General features: G+C 35.1%; 1 protein-coding gene across 11 annotated transcripts in view; it reads left to right on the forward strand.

Annotated features, from left to right (window-relative positions):
- CD46 (CD46 molecule) overlaps positions 1–17813 on the forward strand; it is a 46101-nt gene extending 28288 nt beyond the window's left edge. For 8 of the 11 annotated variants that reach the window (XM_039870262.1, XM_039870267.1, XM_039870268.1 and 5 more), the window contains 4 exons: positions 1371–1409; positions 2531–2566; positions 3059–3119; positions 14585–17204. In XM_039870262.1, coding sequence (XP_039726196.1) covers positions 1371–1409; positions 2531–2566; positions 3059–3119; positions 14585–14657 — 209 coding nt within the window. In that variant the 3' untranslated portion in view covers positions 14658–17204. Of the gene's footprint in view, positions 1–1370; positions 1410–2530; positions 2567–3058; positions 3120–3688; positions 3734–12201; positions 12292–14584; positions 17205–17475 lie in introns of those variants that run through there. The other 3 variants (XM_039870266.1, XM_039870263.1, XM_039870264.1) reach the window with 3 other exon arrangements.
- The last annotated feature ends 1918 nt before the right edge of the window (positions 17814–19731 follow it).

Below are 19731 nucleotides of genomic sequence, written 5' to 3' on the forward strand. Positions count from 1 at the left end.
TAAGAGTTTTATAGTTTTAGATCTTATGCTTAGTTCTTTGATCCATTTTGAATTAACTTTTATATAGTATAAGGTAAGAGACCAACTTAATTCTTTTGTATATAGCTATCCATTTTTCCAAAAACCACTTGAAAAGCCTGCCCCTCAGGATCCTTGTGTTCATTTGACCATATTTGTGAGATTTTATTTCTGTGCTTTTATTCCGTTGGTCTGTGCATCTGTCTTTATACCAGGACCACTCTTTTTTGATTACTGTGGCTTTTGAGATTGTTCTGAAATCAGGAAGTGTGAGTCCTCTCAACTTTGCTCTTTTTTTTCAAGATTGTCTTGGTTTTTCCTAGTACCTTGGATTTCATATGAATTATAGGTTGGATTTTTCTATTTCTGAAAAGCACGTATTCAGGATGGTGTTAGGGGTTGCATTTAATCTGTAGATTGTTTGGTGTAGTATTAACATTTCAACAATATTAAGCCTTCTAATCCATGAATGTGGAATATCTTTCCATTTAGTTATGTCATCTTCATTTTCTTTTAGCAGTGTTTTGTGGTTTTCAGTATAGGAGTCTTTCACCTCCTTAACTTAAATTTAGGTTAAGTTTATTCCTAAATATTTTATTATTTTTGATGCTATTATAATGGATTTTTTTTTTTTAATTTCCTTCTTGGGTTGTTCATTTCTAGTTTCTAGAAATGCAACTGATTTTTGGGTGTTGATTTTGTAGCCCGCAACTTTGATGAATTCATTTATTAGTTCAACCAGATTTGTATGTGCGTGTGTGTGTAATCTTTAGCATTTGCTATGTAAAAGATCCTGTCATCTAGAACAGAGATCATTTTAGTTCTTCCATTCCTATTTGGATATTTTTTTTTCTTGCCAAATTGCTCCAACTAACCCTTCTAATATTATATTCAATAGGAAACACAAGCATCCTGTCTTGTTCCAGATCTTAAGGACAAAACTTTGAATCATTCACCATTGAATATAATGTTAGCCATAGGTTTTTCATAAATGGCCTTTATTATGTGGAAGTTTTCTTCTATTGTAGATCAACTTCTAAATCGTTTATTAACCCAACTCTTATATTTGTTAAGTAGAATCATATCAATCCATAGGCTATTTTTGACAATAGTCTACTGATAAATTTGCTTGCTGCACCACAGAATATTGTCATAGGAAGTGGTACTGGGCAGGAAGGAGAATTCTGATGACATCGAATATAAATTTATAATATTTTATGATACTACTTTTAAATAGAAACTAATTTACATAAGGAAAATGAAATTATATGGGTTTTCGTACAAAGGCAAAAAGTCTTATGAATTTAGAGGTCTTTAAGCTTTATTATTATTATTTTTTTCTTTTTTTCTAGAACATGCCACTCCCGGTGATGAACCACCTAAATATTTAGGTATTATTTTGTTTATTATTAGACTGCATTGTTAGATCTTAAAGTTCTGTATGAAAATATCGTATTTCAATTATTTGTACTTCGAGAAGAAACAACTTGTCACAAATGGGTGATAATTGACATTCATATTTAATGGTGCAGATACAATGACAAATATAAGCAATAGTATGTGTGACTACATGAAGATAATACAATTTTTAAGAAGTACCCCCAAATTAGAATTTCTGCTGGGGTGAGGTAACTTTCTCTAATGCTGTAGGTACATGTAGGTTAAAATTTATAGAACATAAGTTGCTTTCCATGTAATAGTAGTATTTTTGTGATGGCAGTTTATAAGCCTTTTTTTTCTATTCATACCTTGTATACCTTATAAAGTAATATAAGTTGAGGTAGTTTTTTTCTGTAACAGGCTGGTGTAGCATACTCTCTGTAGGCTCACAGTTCACACAGTAAATGTTAAAGAAAATGATGAAATATAGTTGTGACATTTGAACAAAACACAAATATTTCTTGATGAGTAAATGAAGAAAATATCTGTCACTCTTATTCACTTAGTCTAGCGTAGTAAGGCTAATCTTTTTATAAATACTTTATCTGAACACTGGTTAAACTGTCTTCATGCCAGTAAATCCAGTGCCATCTTAAGATGTTAAACACTTGATAATTTTTTATTAAAAGAAAATAGCAGAGGTAAACATGACATTGTATGCTACAGCATATAGAAATTTAATAAAAATAATGGCAGTTTAGAAGCAGAGGTACTACTGATAAACATTTCTAAGAATTAAGATTTTCTATTATTATTTTATATCTCTGGATAGTCAGAAATACCTATTTATATGCATAATTTTTATCCATTTGCCCTGGTGTTTCATTTACATTCCTAGAATATCCTTGGTAATTAAGACTATGTTTTAATATGGGGGTAGGAGCGCCAGAGGAAAGGTTGATGATAATATATTTTGAGTCTCTCTCTAGTTAGCACTAGCAGTCTCACTAAACTAGATTGATAAAGTTTTTCTTTACTGTAGTTTGTAGGTGATCTAATCACAATTAAAAATCTGCTATCTGGAGACTCACATGTACTCAATTATTTTAAAACTGGTTTTATTTTTTCTCAGGTGGAGGAATCATTGTTTTGATTGTTATTGTTATAGGTAAGTTTCCCAAACCTGGATACCACTTAGATCAAAATAATGATGTGAACATTATTCATTTAATGATTTTTCAGTTTCTACAGTTTTTATAACTTGAAATTAAGTAAACTATTCTAGAAACATCTTACCTTTCATATGTTATACCACCTTGTGTTGGTGAATATATATTTTTTTATGTTCAATATTTCCATTCAGTAACAAACCCTAAATAATAGTTTTTTTCAAGATGATTAGTCATTTGCATCCTAAACATGCTTTGGGTAATTCTCTAAATGAAACTAGGACTCTTCTCTGACTCACAGTGGGCTGTTTAAGTGATTCCAGGGAATTACATTTAAACAGTGAAGAGTTCGGATAGAATATAAATGTACATGTACTTAATAACATTTTCTGACTGCTGAAATGTAACCAACATTAATTTCATCTCCTAGATTTTGAATCTTGGTGATTAGTTTTCAAGTTACATGTCATTTGTGTTTTGGTTTGTTGTAGTTGTTGGCGTTGCACTAATTTGCTGCATCGTGTGGATAGTTTTGCACAGAAAGAAGAAAAGGTAAATTAAACATGTTTCTTGAACATATTGGTGATTCTCACTCGACCTATATTTGTGCAGCTTTTGTTTGTACTCTGTATTGTATGCTGCCTTTCTTAGAAATGTACCTGCATGAATGTGCCATCTGTATCGCATTTCTTTACTAAAAATATTTTCAGCTACTTTTAATATCATTGTAACAAGAGAAATCTGTGCAGTTGCTTCAGCTATTATGAGTGTAGGATAAATTTCTGAGGGATTTGATGTTTAAGTTCTGCAAACAAAGTATAGATCATTATGGGGCCTTCCCTACCCTAGTTATACCTTATTTCCCAAATTAGATTGGTGTCCAGGATTAAATTTAAAATAGTTCACTGTGGAGAGTCTGACAGTTGTATTCATGGAAATTTTTTGAAAAAATTACCATTTGCCTGTATAACTGAAGTAGTTATAAGAAGCCATATAGATGTCTTCATTCAAATACCCAATTTGATTTTTTTTTCATTTAGAGTTGTTATTTATACATGTTAAACCAGGGAATTAAAAGCAACATTATTTGATTTCCCTCTTATGTTCTCTTAATTTACTAGGTTGCAGGAAAACCGTTGGGGTTAAAATTAAAGTTGCTGAGAGGGGTAAGATTTACAAGGCACCGCATTAACTTTATCTGTCTTTTTATTTATAAAAATGAAAAAAGGTGGGGAACTTAGAATAGATAAAAAATGTACAGATTCTTCTAAGGAGCACAGGGCTCTTAAACATCAAATTTAAATTCTAATGAAATAATTTACAATGTAATGAAAGCCTTAGAGTAAGTCTTAGAACTTAGACCAAAATTAGGTGCTTTGAAACTTCTGATTTTCAGTGATTTGTTTTTCCCTATTGCTTTGGAAATAACTTTGAAATGAAACCAATAATTTTAAGACGTTTGGTATTCATGGTTTTATGATATATTTTCTTTTTATATTAATCATTGGTTTTGGGTGATGTAATAAAAGTAGATTCTTCACTCACAAAGAGCTCTTTTTTTTTTTTTTAACTTATTATCTTTTTTAAAATACCATAATGCCTTCATTTGAATCTTAAATTTTTTTATTTGTAGAACGCATGATATGCATATTGGATTTCTTTTTCAGTTTTTTTTTTCTTTTTTTCCCTATCTTTACTGAACTATAATAGACAATTAGTTGTTTGTATTTACAACGTACAAATCAATGAGTTTTTTTCAGTTGTAGTTGACAGACAATAATATACCAGTTTCAGTTGTACAGTAGAGTGGTCAGAGATCCACGTAACTCGCAAAGTGATCACTCCACTAAATCTAGTACCCCTCTTCCCCCTTACATATTACAATATTATTAACCATCTTCCCCATGCTATACTACATGTCCATGTCTATTCTGCACCTATCCATTTGTACATCTTAATCCCTTTGCCTTTTTTTGCTGTCCTCCTTAACCCCCCTCCCATCTAGTATCCGTCAAAATAGTCTCTATATCTATGAGTTTATTTCCGCTTTTGTTATCATTGTTATCATTGTTTTGTTATCATTGTTCTTTAGATTCCCCATGTATGTGAAATCATGCAATATTTGTCTTTCTTTTGAGAAATCAGCTGCCAGTCTTATGGATGCTCCCTTATAGATAACTAACTGCTTTTCTCTTGCTGCTTTTAAGAGTCTCTCTTTGTATTTAACCTTTGGCATTTTAATGATGACATGTCTTAGTGTGGGCCTCTTTGAGTTCATGGTTTTTGGGACTCTTTGAGCTTCCTGGGGTTGTATGTCTATTTTCTTCACCAGGTTAGGGATGTTTTCCCTCATTATTTCTTCAAATAGCTCTTCGATGTCTTGTTTTCCCACAGGTACCCCTATGACACGGACGTTTTTACATTTAATAAGTGTTCCATAGGCTCCTTAAATTATTATTATAGTCTTGACTTCTTTTTTCTTGCCATTCTGATTGAGTATCCTTGGCTTTCCTATCCTCTATATAGGTCAGTCGATCCTCTTCTTTATTCTATTTAATATACTTTTCTTCTCAGATAATGTGTTCTTCATTTCTGACTGGTTCCCTTTTATGATTTCCATTTCCGTTTTTGTTTTTTATCTCTTTGTTAAAGTTCTCACTGAATTCATCTACACTTCCCGTAAGTTCATTGAGCATCTTTATAACCAGTGTTTTGAACTCTGCATCTGTTAGATTACTTGACTCCATTATTTTTGCATCTCTGTTCTGTTCTCTCATAGGGTTTCTGCTGCTTTGTGTTCCCATTTTGGCTGCCTTTCTGTGTCTGTTTCTATGTACTAAGCAAAGCTCCTAAGTCTCCTGGTCTTATTAGTATGGATTTGTGAAGTAGGCATCCAGTGGACAGTCTTGAGAGAGATTCAGCTGCAGGCCAAATTTGGCTCAAGCCTCTACCCATCTGGGGCCACCTCTTAAGATTCAGCAAGCAAACCACAGATGCTGTGCTTATAGTTCCCTCAAAAGGCCACAACAGAAACCGAGGCCAGCTGCCTCCAGTGTGAGTCTAGGTGCTGCTCAGCATGGAGCACCTGACTCACTGAGGATACACCTGGATGTGGCTTGGGTGGGGCCGCAAGTTGGGGGAGGCGGGGTTTCAGTGAATCCTCTGAGCAGAGCAACATCTGTTATCCAGTTTGATGACATCTCTGCTGAGGCTGTACCGAGTCCACACACATGGAGAGGGGGAGGGCTCAACAGAGAAACAGTGGATACTGCCAGCATTTCTGTACAGAACAAGTCTCATCTCGGCCCTCACTCCGACAACTCATTGCTCCCTGTGCAGCCGACAGGGCACTGGTGCTCAGAGCGAGCAGGTCTGTCACCACGAAAGTCCACTTACGGACACAGCCCTTTTAAGAGGTGTCTGCAGCTACCAGCTGCCGCTATGGCCTCTGTCCCACCATGCCACTGGGGACCGGGCAGCCTCACGTCCTCACCCCATCCTACCTCCTCCCATTGCAGGGTGATTTCTTGGATTTCTCCCTCGTTGTATGGCTTGTTCATCTAGATCCCAGGCAATTTTCCTTGCTGTTTGCTCCTTGTTTCTGTCGCAACTTTGATTTGGTCGCAAGAGGGATGAACAGAGCCTCTATCATCTACGCCATTTTTTTTCCCTCTCAGTAGTATTTTTTTATTATTATTATTATTATTATTATTATTATTATTATTACATATACAGGCAATCTGAGTAGAAAATACTGTCAGTGGAATATTTTTATAATTCCAAAAGTTTCATATAGGAATAACTTCTAAAGAAAGCAAAACAAAACAGCTTTGTGTTCCTCACTTTTCTTCTTTGGTTAAATCATTACTGCATCAAAATATTTAAAGATCTAAAATATGACATCAGAAACATAAAGCATCGAAGGGGAGTATATAAAATGTCCTTTTAGAATATATTCAATCTTAAATGCCTATCAGCTTAAAATAGACTGCTAAAGATATAGAATGATATATATAAACTTCCTGGTAACCACAAACCAAAAACCTACAAAAAATACACAAAGATTAAAGAGAAGGGAACCCAAATAAAACATGAAAGAAAACCAGCAGACCACAAAGGACAATCAAAAGAAGAAAGCAGAGAACTACAAAAACAACCCAAAAACAGTTAACCAAATGGCAATATATACATGTTTACCAATAATTACTTTAAATAGAAATGGATTAAGTCTCCAATAAAAAGTTATAGGGTAAATGAATAGACCAAAAACATGATCCATCTAAATGCTGTTTACAAGAGACTCACTTCAAATTGGAAGGTACATATAGACTGAATGTGAAGGGATGGAAAAGATAGTTCACGTAAATAGAAACAAAAAGAAAGTTGAGCTAGCAATACTTATGTCAGACAAAATATATTTTAAAGCAAAGAATGTAAAAAGAGACAAAAAAGAACATTACATAATTATAAATGGGTCAATCCAAGAAGAAGATATAATGACTGAAATATCTATACACCCAACATAAGAGCACCTAAATATATAAAGCAAATGTTAATGGACTTAAAGGGAGAAGTTCACAGTAATGCAATAATAGTAGGGGATTTTAATATCCTACTCACATCAATGGCTAGACCATCCAGTCAGAAAATTAATAAGGAAATAAGCCCCTTAAGTGTCGCACGAGATCAATTGACCTAATAGGCATTCATAGAACATTTCATCCAAAAACAGATTACACATTTTTGTCAAATGCATATAGACTAGTCTCCAGGATAGATAATATATTGGTGCCAAAACGAGCCTGGATAAGTTTGAGAAGATCGAAATCATATCTAGCAACTTTTCACACCACAGTGGTATATAACTAGAAATCACCAACGGGGGGAAAAAAACAACTGGAAAAACACAAATATGTGGAGACTAAACAGCATGCTAAAAAACAGCCAATGGATTAAACTGGAAATCAAGCAGGAAATCAAAAACTCCTTTGAGACAAATAAAATAAAAAACGTTACTATTTAAAAAGTATAGAATGCAGCAAAGCAGTTTTGAGAGGGAAATTCACAGCTATACAGGCCTATCTCATGAAACAAGAAAAATCCCAAGTAAACTAACTTTATACCTAAGGGAACTAGAAAAAGAAGAACAAACAAAACCTAACGTAAACAAAGGAAGAAAAGACCAGAGCAGAAATAAATGAAATAGAAATTTAAAACAATAGAAAAGATCAATGAAATTAAGAACTGGTTCTTTGAAAAGATAAAATTAACAAACTTTTAGCCAAATTCAAGTAAGAAAAAGAGAGAACCCAATGAAATAAATTCATAAATGAAAAAATAAATTACAATCAACACCAAAAAAAAAAATACTGCTAATATGCCACAAAATTCCACAATCTAGAACAAATGGGTACATTTCTAGAAGCGTACATAAAGCCTCCCAAGACTGAACCAGGAGAAAATGGAAAATCTAAGCGGACCAGTTACTAGCAATGAAATTGAAGCCTAACAAACAAAAATGTAGGACCAGACAGCTTCACGGGTGAATTCTACCAAACATTTAAAGAATTAATACCTACTGTTCTTAGACTATTTCAAAAAATTGGAGAATGAATGCTTCCAAACTCATTTTACAAAGCCAACATTACCCTGATATAAAATCCAGACAAAAACATTACAATAAAGAAAGTTACAGACCAAGATCCTTGATTAACATAGATGCCAAAATTCTAAACAAAATATTAGCAAACCGGATTCAACACTACATTAAAAGGATTATACGCTATGGCCATGTGGGATTCATTCCAGGGATGCGAGAATGATTCAACATTTGTAAATCAGTCAACATCATATACCACATTAACAAAATGAAGCATAAATATTCTATGATCATCTCAGGAGATGCAGAAAAAGCATTTGACAGAATTCAACACCCTTTTATAATAAACGCTCTCAACAAAGTGGGTATAGAAGGGACATGCCTCAATGTAATAAAGGCTCTCTGTGACAGACCCACAGCTAATAATCACTCAGTGATGAAAAGCTGAAAGCTTTTCCTCTAAGATCAGGAACAAAACAATCACCACTTCTGTTCAACATAGTATTGGAAGTCTTAGCCACAGAGTCAAACAATAAAAAGAAATAAAAGACATTCAAATGAGACAGGAAGAAGTAAAACTCTCACTATTTGCAGATGATATGATACTATATATAGAAAACCCTGAAGAATCCACCAGAAAAAATTAATAGAATTCATAAAAGAATTTAGTAAAATAGGATACAAAATTAATATGCAAATATCCGTAACATTCCTACACACTAATAATGAACAATCAGGAGTAATTAAGAGAACAGTCCCATTTACAATTGCATCAAACAGCATAGAATACCTAGGAATAAATTGAACCAAAGAGGTGAATGATCTGTACTCTGAAAACTATAAGACAGTGAAGAAAAAAATTGAAGAGGATACAAATAAATGGAAGGATACACCATGTTTATTGATTGCAAGAATTAATATTATTAGAATGTCTTTACTTCCTAAAGTAATATACAGATTTAATGCAATCCCTATTAAAATACCAATAGCATTCATCCCAGAACTAGTACAACTAATTAAAAAATTGATATGGAACCCCAAAAGACCCCGAATAGCAAAAGAAACCCTGAGAAAGAACAAAGTGGGAGTTATACTCCTTGATTTCAAACTGTACTATGAAGCAACAATAACCAAAACAGTACAGTACTGGCATAAAAAGTTATATAAATCAATGAAATGGAATAGAGAGCCCAGAGATCTCACTTACATGATCAATTAATCTATGACACAGGATATACAATGGGATAAAGACGGTCTCTTAAGTAAGTGGTGCTGGGAAAACTGGACAGCTGCATACAAAAAATGAAATTGGACCACTCTCTTATATCATACACAAACATAAGTTCAAGATGGATTAAAGACTTAAATGCAAGACCCAAAACCATATAACTCCTAGAAGAAAACATAGGTAATAAACTCTTAACAGTATATTTTCAGATATATTTTCTCAGGAAAGGGAAAGAAAAGTAAAAATAAGCAAATGGGACTACATCAAACTATAAAGGTTTTGCACTGTGAAGGAAACCATCAAGAAAACAAAAAGCCTACTGAATGGGAGAAGATATTCACTAATGATACATCAATAAGGGATAAGATTTAAAATATATAAAGAACTTATACAACTTAACACAAGAAAAACAAACAATCCAATTAAAAAATGGGCAAGGGACTTGAATAGACATTTCTTGAATGAGGACATACAGATGGCTCATAGATATTTGAAAAGATGCTTAACATCCTAATCATCATGGAAATGCAGATTAGAACCATGAGATATCACCTCCTAATTGTTAGACAAGTTATAATCAGAAAGTCACATAAATGCTGGTGAGGTTGTAGAGAAAAGGGAACCCTTGTACACTGTTGATGGGATTGTAAACTGGTGTAACCACTATGGAAAACAGCATAGAGGTTCCACAAAAAATTACAAATAGAGCTGCCATATGACCCAGCAATTCCACTTCTGGGTATTTATCCAAAGAAAACAAAATTATTAATTCAAAAAAATACACGCACCTCTACGTTCATTGCAGTATTACTTATAATAGGGAAGATATGGACACAACTAGCTGTCCATTGATGAATGGATAAAGAAGGTGTGGTAAATATATACAATGCAATATTAGTCAGCAATAAAAAATAGAATGAAATCTTGCCATTTGCAACAACATGGATGGACCTAAAGGGTATTATGTTAAGTAAATAGATCAGACAAATACCATATGATTTCACTTATATGCGAAATCTAAAAAAACAAACAAAACAAAACAAAAACAAAAAAAAACAGAAAGACCCATAGATACAGAGAACAAGCTGATGGTTGCCAAAGGGGAGAGAGTAAATTGAAATTGAAATTGGAAATAAAATGAAGTAATGATATAAAATGAAGACATGAAAAGGAAAAGGAGACATGGTATAGCAAAACAAGCAAACAAAAAACTGTGTACATATACATGTAAGATTTGTACCTTAGACTTCTCTGGAGAAATTACCGCTACAATACGCCAAGGCGGCTTGTGGTAGGGAATATGTGAAGGTGGGAGAATACATTTCCTTCTGTCATTTCCTAAAAGGCGTATGATAGGAGAGTCTGTATGGGCGAGTGTCACTGAAAATGATTACATATAAGGAAACCACCACCAAAGTAAAACTGTTCCAAGTACAAAATAGTGTACAGATCATTTTAAAGATCACTAAAACATCATTTAAATTATGATGAAAATGGCCAGCCACAAGGCTAATGCCTGCTACAGTTTTCTCTTTTTTAGCTGTCATGTAAGAATGGAATAGGATCCCACTTGGCTGAAATGGGCCCCATCTATCACTCCTTTCTTTTTCCTCCAGTTTCCTTCTTTAACTTTTACCATAATTTCTAGTCTTGGAATCCACAGCTCTAGTCCTGTCCTTTGCTACTGCTGTAGTCCGTTTTGCATGTCATGATTGTGGTTCCAATAACCAGATGCCTTTTGTTTACATTAATGTTTTCACTTATTTGTAGTGTGTACATTTTCATAGATGCATGATTTCTTTCATTCCAGTTATATTATTCCGGGATAAGCGAGAGATTGCTAAATTCATTAGTTATTTGCGTAATTTATGTATTTTAATAATGTGACTAAATCATTTTTTTTCCAATAAGGATATTTATTACTTGTTTTAACAAACCTGTGTTTAACGTTATGTTAAAAATGACTGATTCGGTAACTTTGTAACTTTTAAGCTGTCTGCTTAAATGAATGTCACAAAGGTTTTTGGATTTAGTGTATGTAGTGCCAGGTCAGGTGCGGGCCGGGGCAGCGGGGAGCAGGGAAGAGTATGACCTGGGCAAAAAAACTGAAGAATCGAATTAACTTGAACATTCTTCTACTTGGCTCTAAAATTCTTGAGCATTTAACAAACTCTTTGGATATCTTAAACAGAAAAATAATTTAAAAACCAAGATTTTTTAGTTAGTTGACAGAACACATTTACGAGATTTAGATCCACCTGAGGGAACTGAGAGGTCTTATAAGTTTTACAGAGATCTTCCCTCAGGTTGAAAACAAAGTGCCACAGGAAGAAACTGTACTCAGTGCAAAAGTTAAGATGCATCGGAAAATGTATGAGTTGTCATAAAACGGATTTCTAAGACAATGGTATATGCGTTTAATATATGCTGCCTGCGTATTCCCTCAAAATCTAAGGCGCTAGAGACCAGGACCATCTCTCTCTCTACAATCTGTTCTTATGTGAAAGACAGTTCACATTATTCGCTTTAGGCTAGATGTTTCAGTGGTAGACAGATTACACAGAAATTTAGAATCTGTTCATCTGCTGGATGACCTACAAGAATTCAAGGCTAAAGTAGCTTTGGCACAAAATTACTCCTTCCAGTTCTTAAATGAGAGTCAGAAAAGTCATAACGTATGAACCTAATTGTCAACTTTACTTCCATTCTCGTCTAGCATTGATTTTGTCCCACTTATTATGCCACTTGTCCTTCCTTTTGGTTCTATGTCACTGTCTTACTCAGCCCTTTTCCCTTCTTCTGTTCAGCACCTACCAAACTGGTGAGAGCCACAGAGAAGTAAAATTTATTTCTCTCTGAGAAGAGATGGGAGAAAAGTTTGCTTTTATCATTAAAAGGTATCTGCCTCCTGTGTTTCTTTTCAGAGATGTCCTTTCTTTTGAAAAATATTCAACAAATAGGTAGATGTCAATAACCTGAGCTCAGATATGACAGTAAACATCAAAGAGGACACTTAGAGTCCTGTTTCCTTTGCTAAATTATCAATATTTTCTTATACCATTCCTGCTTTGATGTAAAATAACACATAGTGACAGGCTTTTCTTTGAGGTGGGTGCCAGTAGAATAATGTCCCCTTGTCCTTTCATCAGACTGTCTAGCTTCCTTTACCCTCTAGCAGCTGTAATTCCACAAGTGGAAGAATTTTTTAGCCCAATGACTAATAATCATAGAATCCCTTTACTTTAAATACAGGGAGGAAAAATGTCCTTTTACAGAAACCAAAATACGTGTTACCTAAGTTTGTAAATGTGTTTAATTTCAACTCGTAAATATTAATTCTGTAAAGGCATTTATCTTTTTCTTTGATGAGTATATTTTTAGCGTATAAAGAGAAACCAACAAAAAACCCTCAGATTTTGAAAAGTTATGAATTGCGTTGCCTTAAACCCTTTGACCACCCAGCCCTTCTGTCTTTGAGTGAAATGATGTGGAAGTTTCCTCTCTTTGTGCCAGAATGGGTGTCTGCATAGCTGGGAAGAGGGGGCTATATGTGATCCACCACTTACAAAGTGAGGCGCTACCCTGGGTTCCCATCAAGAGTCTGGGAGCCGATTCCACAAAGGCCAATGGGAAGGGCAGTTTCTTGGTAAAAGCAAAGTGGTGCCTTTGATCCCAGGGGCAAAGGGCAAGACAAGACATCCCTACTAGATCTCCTTGGTCTCTTAAGATTCCTTCGAGGCTGAAGCCAACCAGGAAAGTAGTTTTCAGACTGTCATGAGCTTCAAGGAGCCTGTAAACACTTGATCAATTTGATGAATGCTGAAGTTAATAGAAAATAACTATAATTAGAAGAAATTCAGTTTTAGATTTTCATTATTTCAAATTGCTTCATTTTTATATCAAACCTTTCTTTAAATTTATATTAATTCTTATGATATATTGGATTTCTATTTTAAAGTCTATTTGAAGAAAAATATTCTACTACTACAGAAAATAAAATGAATTGACTTCAAAAGATAGAAAAATATAGGGGTTTTGGAGAATTCAGTGACAGGCCTATTATGTCACTCCCCACAGTAGTCCTTAGGATGTAGCTGTATTACAAGTGCAGTACTGTGACAGCGGTGGTTGACAGTGACGGCCTCCTCCGTAAGGAGAAATATTAAAGTATCCGAATCTAACAGGGTTAGCTCTTACATCAGGTAGGCGTCCCTGAAAGTGTTTGCTGTGACAAGCATACCGTAAATAACTGACCGGTCCAACTTTAGTTTTAGTCAGTCTCTTATAGTCACTTTACTAAGGCAGGGACTACAAATGCATTTTCCAATTTAATAGTTAACTATTAATAATAGTTCCATTTTAATAGTTAATTGTCCTACTGAGGACTTCAAAAATGTAAAATGTAATCCAATGTAAAAGGTGCTGTAAGTTTAAAATAACACCATATTATAAATAATACCAAAAAATGAAAAATACATGACAAAATGTTAATATTCTGGCTGCATTGGGTCAAGTAAATTATACTAAATTAATTTTCTTGTTTATTTTTCTTTTTTAATGTGGCTTCTAGAAAATTTTAAATTACCAGTGTGACATTATATCTTTGGAGTGCTGGACTAGAATAATAGATTTTAGAAAGATGTCTATTGTTACAATAATAGTGTGTCCTAAACTTTAGTTATTGATAGAAGCTCTTACCAGAACACGTGATTTCCTGGACAGTAGGTATAAATGAGACATCATTGAATGTGAACATGTTGGAATCATTATCTTTTTGAATGTTTCATCTCAGAGGTAGATTTAAGATATTTGGAAAATAGATATTAAGATATTTAAAGATTTAAGATATTAAAATTAAGATATTGGGAAAACACATTTTCTCCAGTCTTTCCCATTGGCCCCAAATTAAAATGAGGAAACATTTACTCAGTACTTCATATGCAATTTGTCTATTTGTTGTTTGCAGGGAATAAAAAATATAATACAGGGACAGAAGAAGTGTTTCTAGAGCAAGAATGGTTGAACATTTGAAATTGTTTTAAAAGAAGCATTTATTTCCTAGATCAGGGACTCTTACTACTATAAATACAATTTATTTTAATTATCCATTTCCTAAGTGGGTTTCTGGAATTTTAATTTCTGTACTTAATTATGTTTATCTCTGATGCTACCTCTTTATCTTGCCTTTAGGGAAAGAGAGGTTAGTGCTGCATACAGCGCTTACCAGAATAAATCAAGCACTCCAGCAGAGCAGACAAACTAAACATTTTCCAAAAACGGGTGAAACACTTTATTTTTTGATTCTGTTAAAATGTCAAGATCTGCATTCAATTTGTATAGCTATTATTAAAACAGTATGGAGGCTCTTCAGATCATTAAAAACAGGACTATGTGGTTGAGCAATTCCACTTCTGGGGATCTCTCCTAAGGAAACAAAATCACACTGTGAAAGAGATACCTGCACCTCCCTGTTCCTTGCAGAATTATTTACAGTAACTAAGACTTGGAAACAACCTAGCTGTCCATTAACAGATCATTGGATAAAGAAAATCAGGAATACATATACAGTGGAATACTACTTAGTCATAAAAACGGGAATCTTGATGACACGAATGGACCTTGAGGGCATTTTGCTATGTGAAATAAGTCATACACAGAGGCAAACACTGTGTGATCTATGTATAGAATCTAACTAACAAACTCAAAAAGAAAATCAGATTTGTGGGTGCCAGAGGGGGTGGGTTGGTATGGCGGGTTGAGGAAGTTGGGTGAAAGAGGTCAAAAGGTGCAAACTTCCAGTTATAAGCATGTATTGGGATGTAATGTATAATATGGTGACTTGAATTAGTAATACTATAGTGCATATTGGCAAGTTCCTAAGAGATCTTAACAATTCTGATCATTAGGAAGGAAAAAATTTTGTTAACTATGAGGTGATGGATGTTAACTAAATTTGTAATTATTTCATAATATACACATTACCAAATCATGCTGTAAACCTTAAACTTACAGAATGTTCTACATTAATTATATCTCAATAAAACTGGAAGGAAAATAGATCTACAAAGTTATTCTCTAGTCCTTTTCACTCTCATGAATCCAACTGTTAAGGCATAGGGCTAACATTTATTATCGCTCGAAAGTAGTCACCATCCTTCGATGCTTCTTTGAAACGATATGAATTTGGTATGAACCTCGTGCCTGTTTCCCCCTAAATGACACTTGCATTTATAGGGCAAGTCAACACAGTATCCCTGGTAGTATTAAGGTGGAAAAGTGTTTTATAAAATCTCCAAATTTAGAGAAATATAGTTCAAAATGAAATTACATTTCATTTATAAAGAGTAACTTTGAAATTTTTTTTTTTCAAAAGTTAATGCCAACTCTTAAGGTTCACTCTTTCAGCAACTCTTATGTGTACTATATATTGTTTAAAAAGTCTGTACAAATATGTATATATTACTTTAGCCTTTAAAAATTAAAAATAGAAACAAAATTTGGAATTTGAACAAGTTTGACTTTCTTAACTAAGTATATTATTGGAAAATACTTTTATAGTTAGTAGGGTAAAATTCTATTTAAAAAAATTAATGCATGGCATTTGTTCACCATTTTTAATAGCAATAACCAGAAATCAGTAATAATTTGGAATCATTTGCATACTTCTGTAAAAAGTTAGAGGGCTCTAACACCCACAACAAGAATGCCAGCTCGGTACAAAGTGAACACAGTGGCCTTGTCTTTTCAAGGAGAATTCCACTTTTTAAGACGTAGACGCCACTCTAAATTCTGGCGTAGGTGGTTTTCTCTCCCTCTTTGAAGAGATGACTCACTTAAACAAGTCATCTAAATGCAGGCCGTTCTGCAGGGAGTAAACTCATCAGATAACCTCACGTTCTATCAGGATCTCGGTCTGTGTGTGCATCCCACCTCACCTGCTGAAAGGCAGGGTAGACCGTAAGCCATGTATTTCAGAAAAGAACGCTTAACTTTGTGTGCTGGTTGTTGGTGCTAGGAAGGGAAGAAAGAACCCCCAGGTCAGGCAGAGCTCTCCGCTCAGGTGGAATAGATGCCCCCTCTTCTGAGTCCTCACACCAGGCAGGGCCCTTGCAAATGAGCCAGCTGGCAAAGAGGAGGAACCGCCCCTCTCATTCATCTTTACAAGTTTTGTTTCACACTTTTATATTTAGTACCACAAATTGGGCCAAGAAATGTTGCCTTGAGAAGGACGTGATTGGGGAATCAGAGTGGGCCAGGGCAAATACTGTTTTACTCTTATAAAGGCATGTTTATAATGCACCACAAGTGTTCCTTCCCTTTGTCATCTCTGGTGCAGAAGATGAGTTTGAGCAGAAATAGACGTTTTCTGAATTAAATATAGAGAAGTTTACTACACCTATTTTCACATGCTTATTTTCAAGAATTGGCACTTGCTTAGAAGCAGAGATGGCTGTACTCTTATTTTTTTAACGTCTATTTGAGGTATTTTTCAACCAAAGCTTGTTCTGCTTTACCAAAATAAAGTTTCTGCTTCAAATTTACCTTTTTTCAATTTAATATATATGAGTGATGTATGTGTAAATATTGTTTGTTAAATAATTTGTCAATTACTGAAGTATATGGGCAAACCAGTTTTCTGTAGAAAAGTTTAAATGACAGGGAAAGAAACATATTTGAACTAAAAGTTTCTTAAAACTGGAAGAATGTATTCAACAGTGAAATGGGAAGTCCTGTGTAAGAGAGGTCCTTATTGTTCATTTTTTGAATATTCGATTCTCGAATCTGATAAAAATAAAATGGATTAAGAAGATTTATTTGTGACAATGTGTTTATTTTGTTTCCAGTGTATTTTATCCCAAATCAGAGTATGTTTCTAATCGGGGGGCCCATCTTCCGTAGCCATTGCACTCCCACAGTCATTACTTCTGCCCCTCACATCCCAGAGCCTGAGGTGTTGTCTGGGCTGCTCCACTCCCCAGACATGTGTCCGATGACACCACATCACCTACAGCAGGGAGTCCACACTTCTCAGATGATATTTGAAGACTTTCTACAATTAAATCCCAACTCTTCTTCCCAAGGTGCGTCTTTCTGCTGCGTTTCTTCAAATAACCTACTCTCGGTCAAGCCGGACCATCTGCCCTGTGCTGTATTCCTAGTTCCCTGGTACCTGGAACACCTGTGGCTCCTGGGCATCTGCGAGGCCAGTGGTGCATAGCACCCACTCCGTGACGCTTTTCTTCATTTCTGCCCAGCACTCATAGCCTTTGTTGTTACCCAGCCTTGAGTATCTGAGTATCTATATACACGTGTCTGGAAGAAGACATATCTTCCACATCAGTTTAATGCATGGGTATGGTTAAGTGATTAAAGCTCCAAGTCCAGCAATGAAACTATAAACTTTGATTTATGTAACTATTATGGTTTGTTTTTATTTATGCAAAAAAAAAAAAAGAAAAGAAATCTTGTTCTCTGTGCAGATTTGAATTAACCCCGATTGCTGAACCTCTGAGCTCGGGCCGCAAGGTGTCCCAACCACGGCTGCACGTTGCAGTCACTTGGGGAGCTTTACTGATGCTTGGGTCCCAACCCCCAGAGGTCCTCACACCACTGATATGGGGTGCGGCCTGGACATAGGGATTGTTTAAAGCTTCCCAAGTGCTTCTTATATGCAGCTACAGTTGAGAACTGCATTCGTGACTCAGCTCTCACAGTCCATTTCTACATAGAAACCTAAAAAGATAGAAGTAAAGGCTTATATTGACAAAAGAAAATAGAGGTTTTATTAAATTAGCCTATTAAAGAAATCAGAGAATGCCTAAGACTTGAATAAAGGTTTTGTTGCCTGGCTAGCCAAAAAAGGTTATTTATGGTTTAAAAACACAGAAACAACCTTTCTAATGTCAACACTGGATGAAAATTAGGTTGACTGTAATAAATAAAGCACTTTATCAAATTTTATTTGGCTTTGAGACTATGGTGAATTTTTTAAATGGGAGAGCTTTTAAGGTGACTAACAGTAAAAGTCTTCCGCAAGAATGCTGAAACAATATGGGAGAAACAGGAATTTGAATTTGCATTGTTAACGTGGATCCTAGTTTAAGAAAAATAGGCAACTTTGGTATTCAAAAAATTAGGTAATGCCTGACAGCTAACAACCCAGAATGAACTTTTGTATATTTAAAAATTTGTATATTTGTATTCAAGAGTAAGATTTAACACAAACGGTCTTTGACTTTCAGTAATGATCCAAAATTGAGTGACTGTCCATAGAATTATTTTTTCGTAAGCAACAGTGCTTTCTTCATTTCCAGGCTCATCCAGAAAAGGTTACATTAAAAAGAAGTTTCTCCTTTGTAAATCGTAGCACTGCTGCCCTCTTGTGGGCTTTTAGGGCATTTGACAATTCCTTAGTTCAAATTGTCTACTCAAGAGGTTTCAGTCATTGCTCTGCTTCATAAAAGCCATTTTTAATTGCATTTTGAACCTAGTATTAACTAGCTCTTTTATGCTTTCCTTCTGTGAAATTACCGTTTTAAGAAGGGCTAAACTCTGTGCCCTGTTGCTTAAATATGAGGGAGTTAATATTGGGATCTGGTCAGTACAGTTTTTCCTTCCCTCTCCTTTACATACCAGCAGGAAGTGAACAAATCACCATAAGCACAGATCATAGTGAGAAAGTGACCCACCTTGATTCCTGACTTGCTAGCGCAAGAAAACCTGTATAGGGGTAGTAAAGCCGATGTTAGCAAGAGGAGCCACTTATGGTTCTATGTTACCTCCCTTATGCAGCTTGTTAAAAATTGAGTAATTGTATATTGCAGTGGCAAGCCTTGTGCCGAATATCAAAAGCAGACAACAGCTCTGCTATCCTGTGACTTAGGGCTTGTGGCTTCATTGAGAATTCTGGAGACTACTGTCATTTAGATGAGCACTTGTTTATGGGATTCGGGAAAATGATCAGTCATTGATCACCTACCTACTGCCACCTGAAAAGGCTCCTGGGAAAATACTCCTTCAATTTGTCTTTGACTTGGGACTCAGTTATGGGGGAATCCTTGGATAGGACCCCATGGAACCCTGCTTCTCGAATTTTAATGTGTAGGAGAATATCACATTGATCTTGTTAAAATGCAGATTCTGATCCAGTAGGTCTCAGATGGGGCACAGGGTTCGGCATTTCTGGGAGTTCCACATTGTTTATGGTAGACTGTATAATGGCCTCAGAGATGCTGGGGTCCTAATGCCTAGGGCCTGTGGGGTGCTACCTGTATGGCGAAGGGTCTTTGCACATGAGATCTTGGATGGGGAGAGTATCCTGGGTTATCCAGGTGGGG

The sequence above is a fragment of the Pteropus medius genome, unplaced genomic scaffold (assembly GCF_902729225.1).
Source record: "Pteropus medius unplaced genomic scaffold, Ma_sr-lr_union100, whole genome shotgun sequence".
NCBI lineage: Eukaryota > Metazoa > Chordata > Mammalia > Chiroptera > Pteropodidae > Pteropus > Pteropus medius.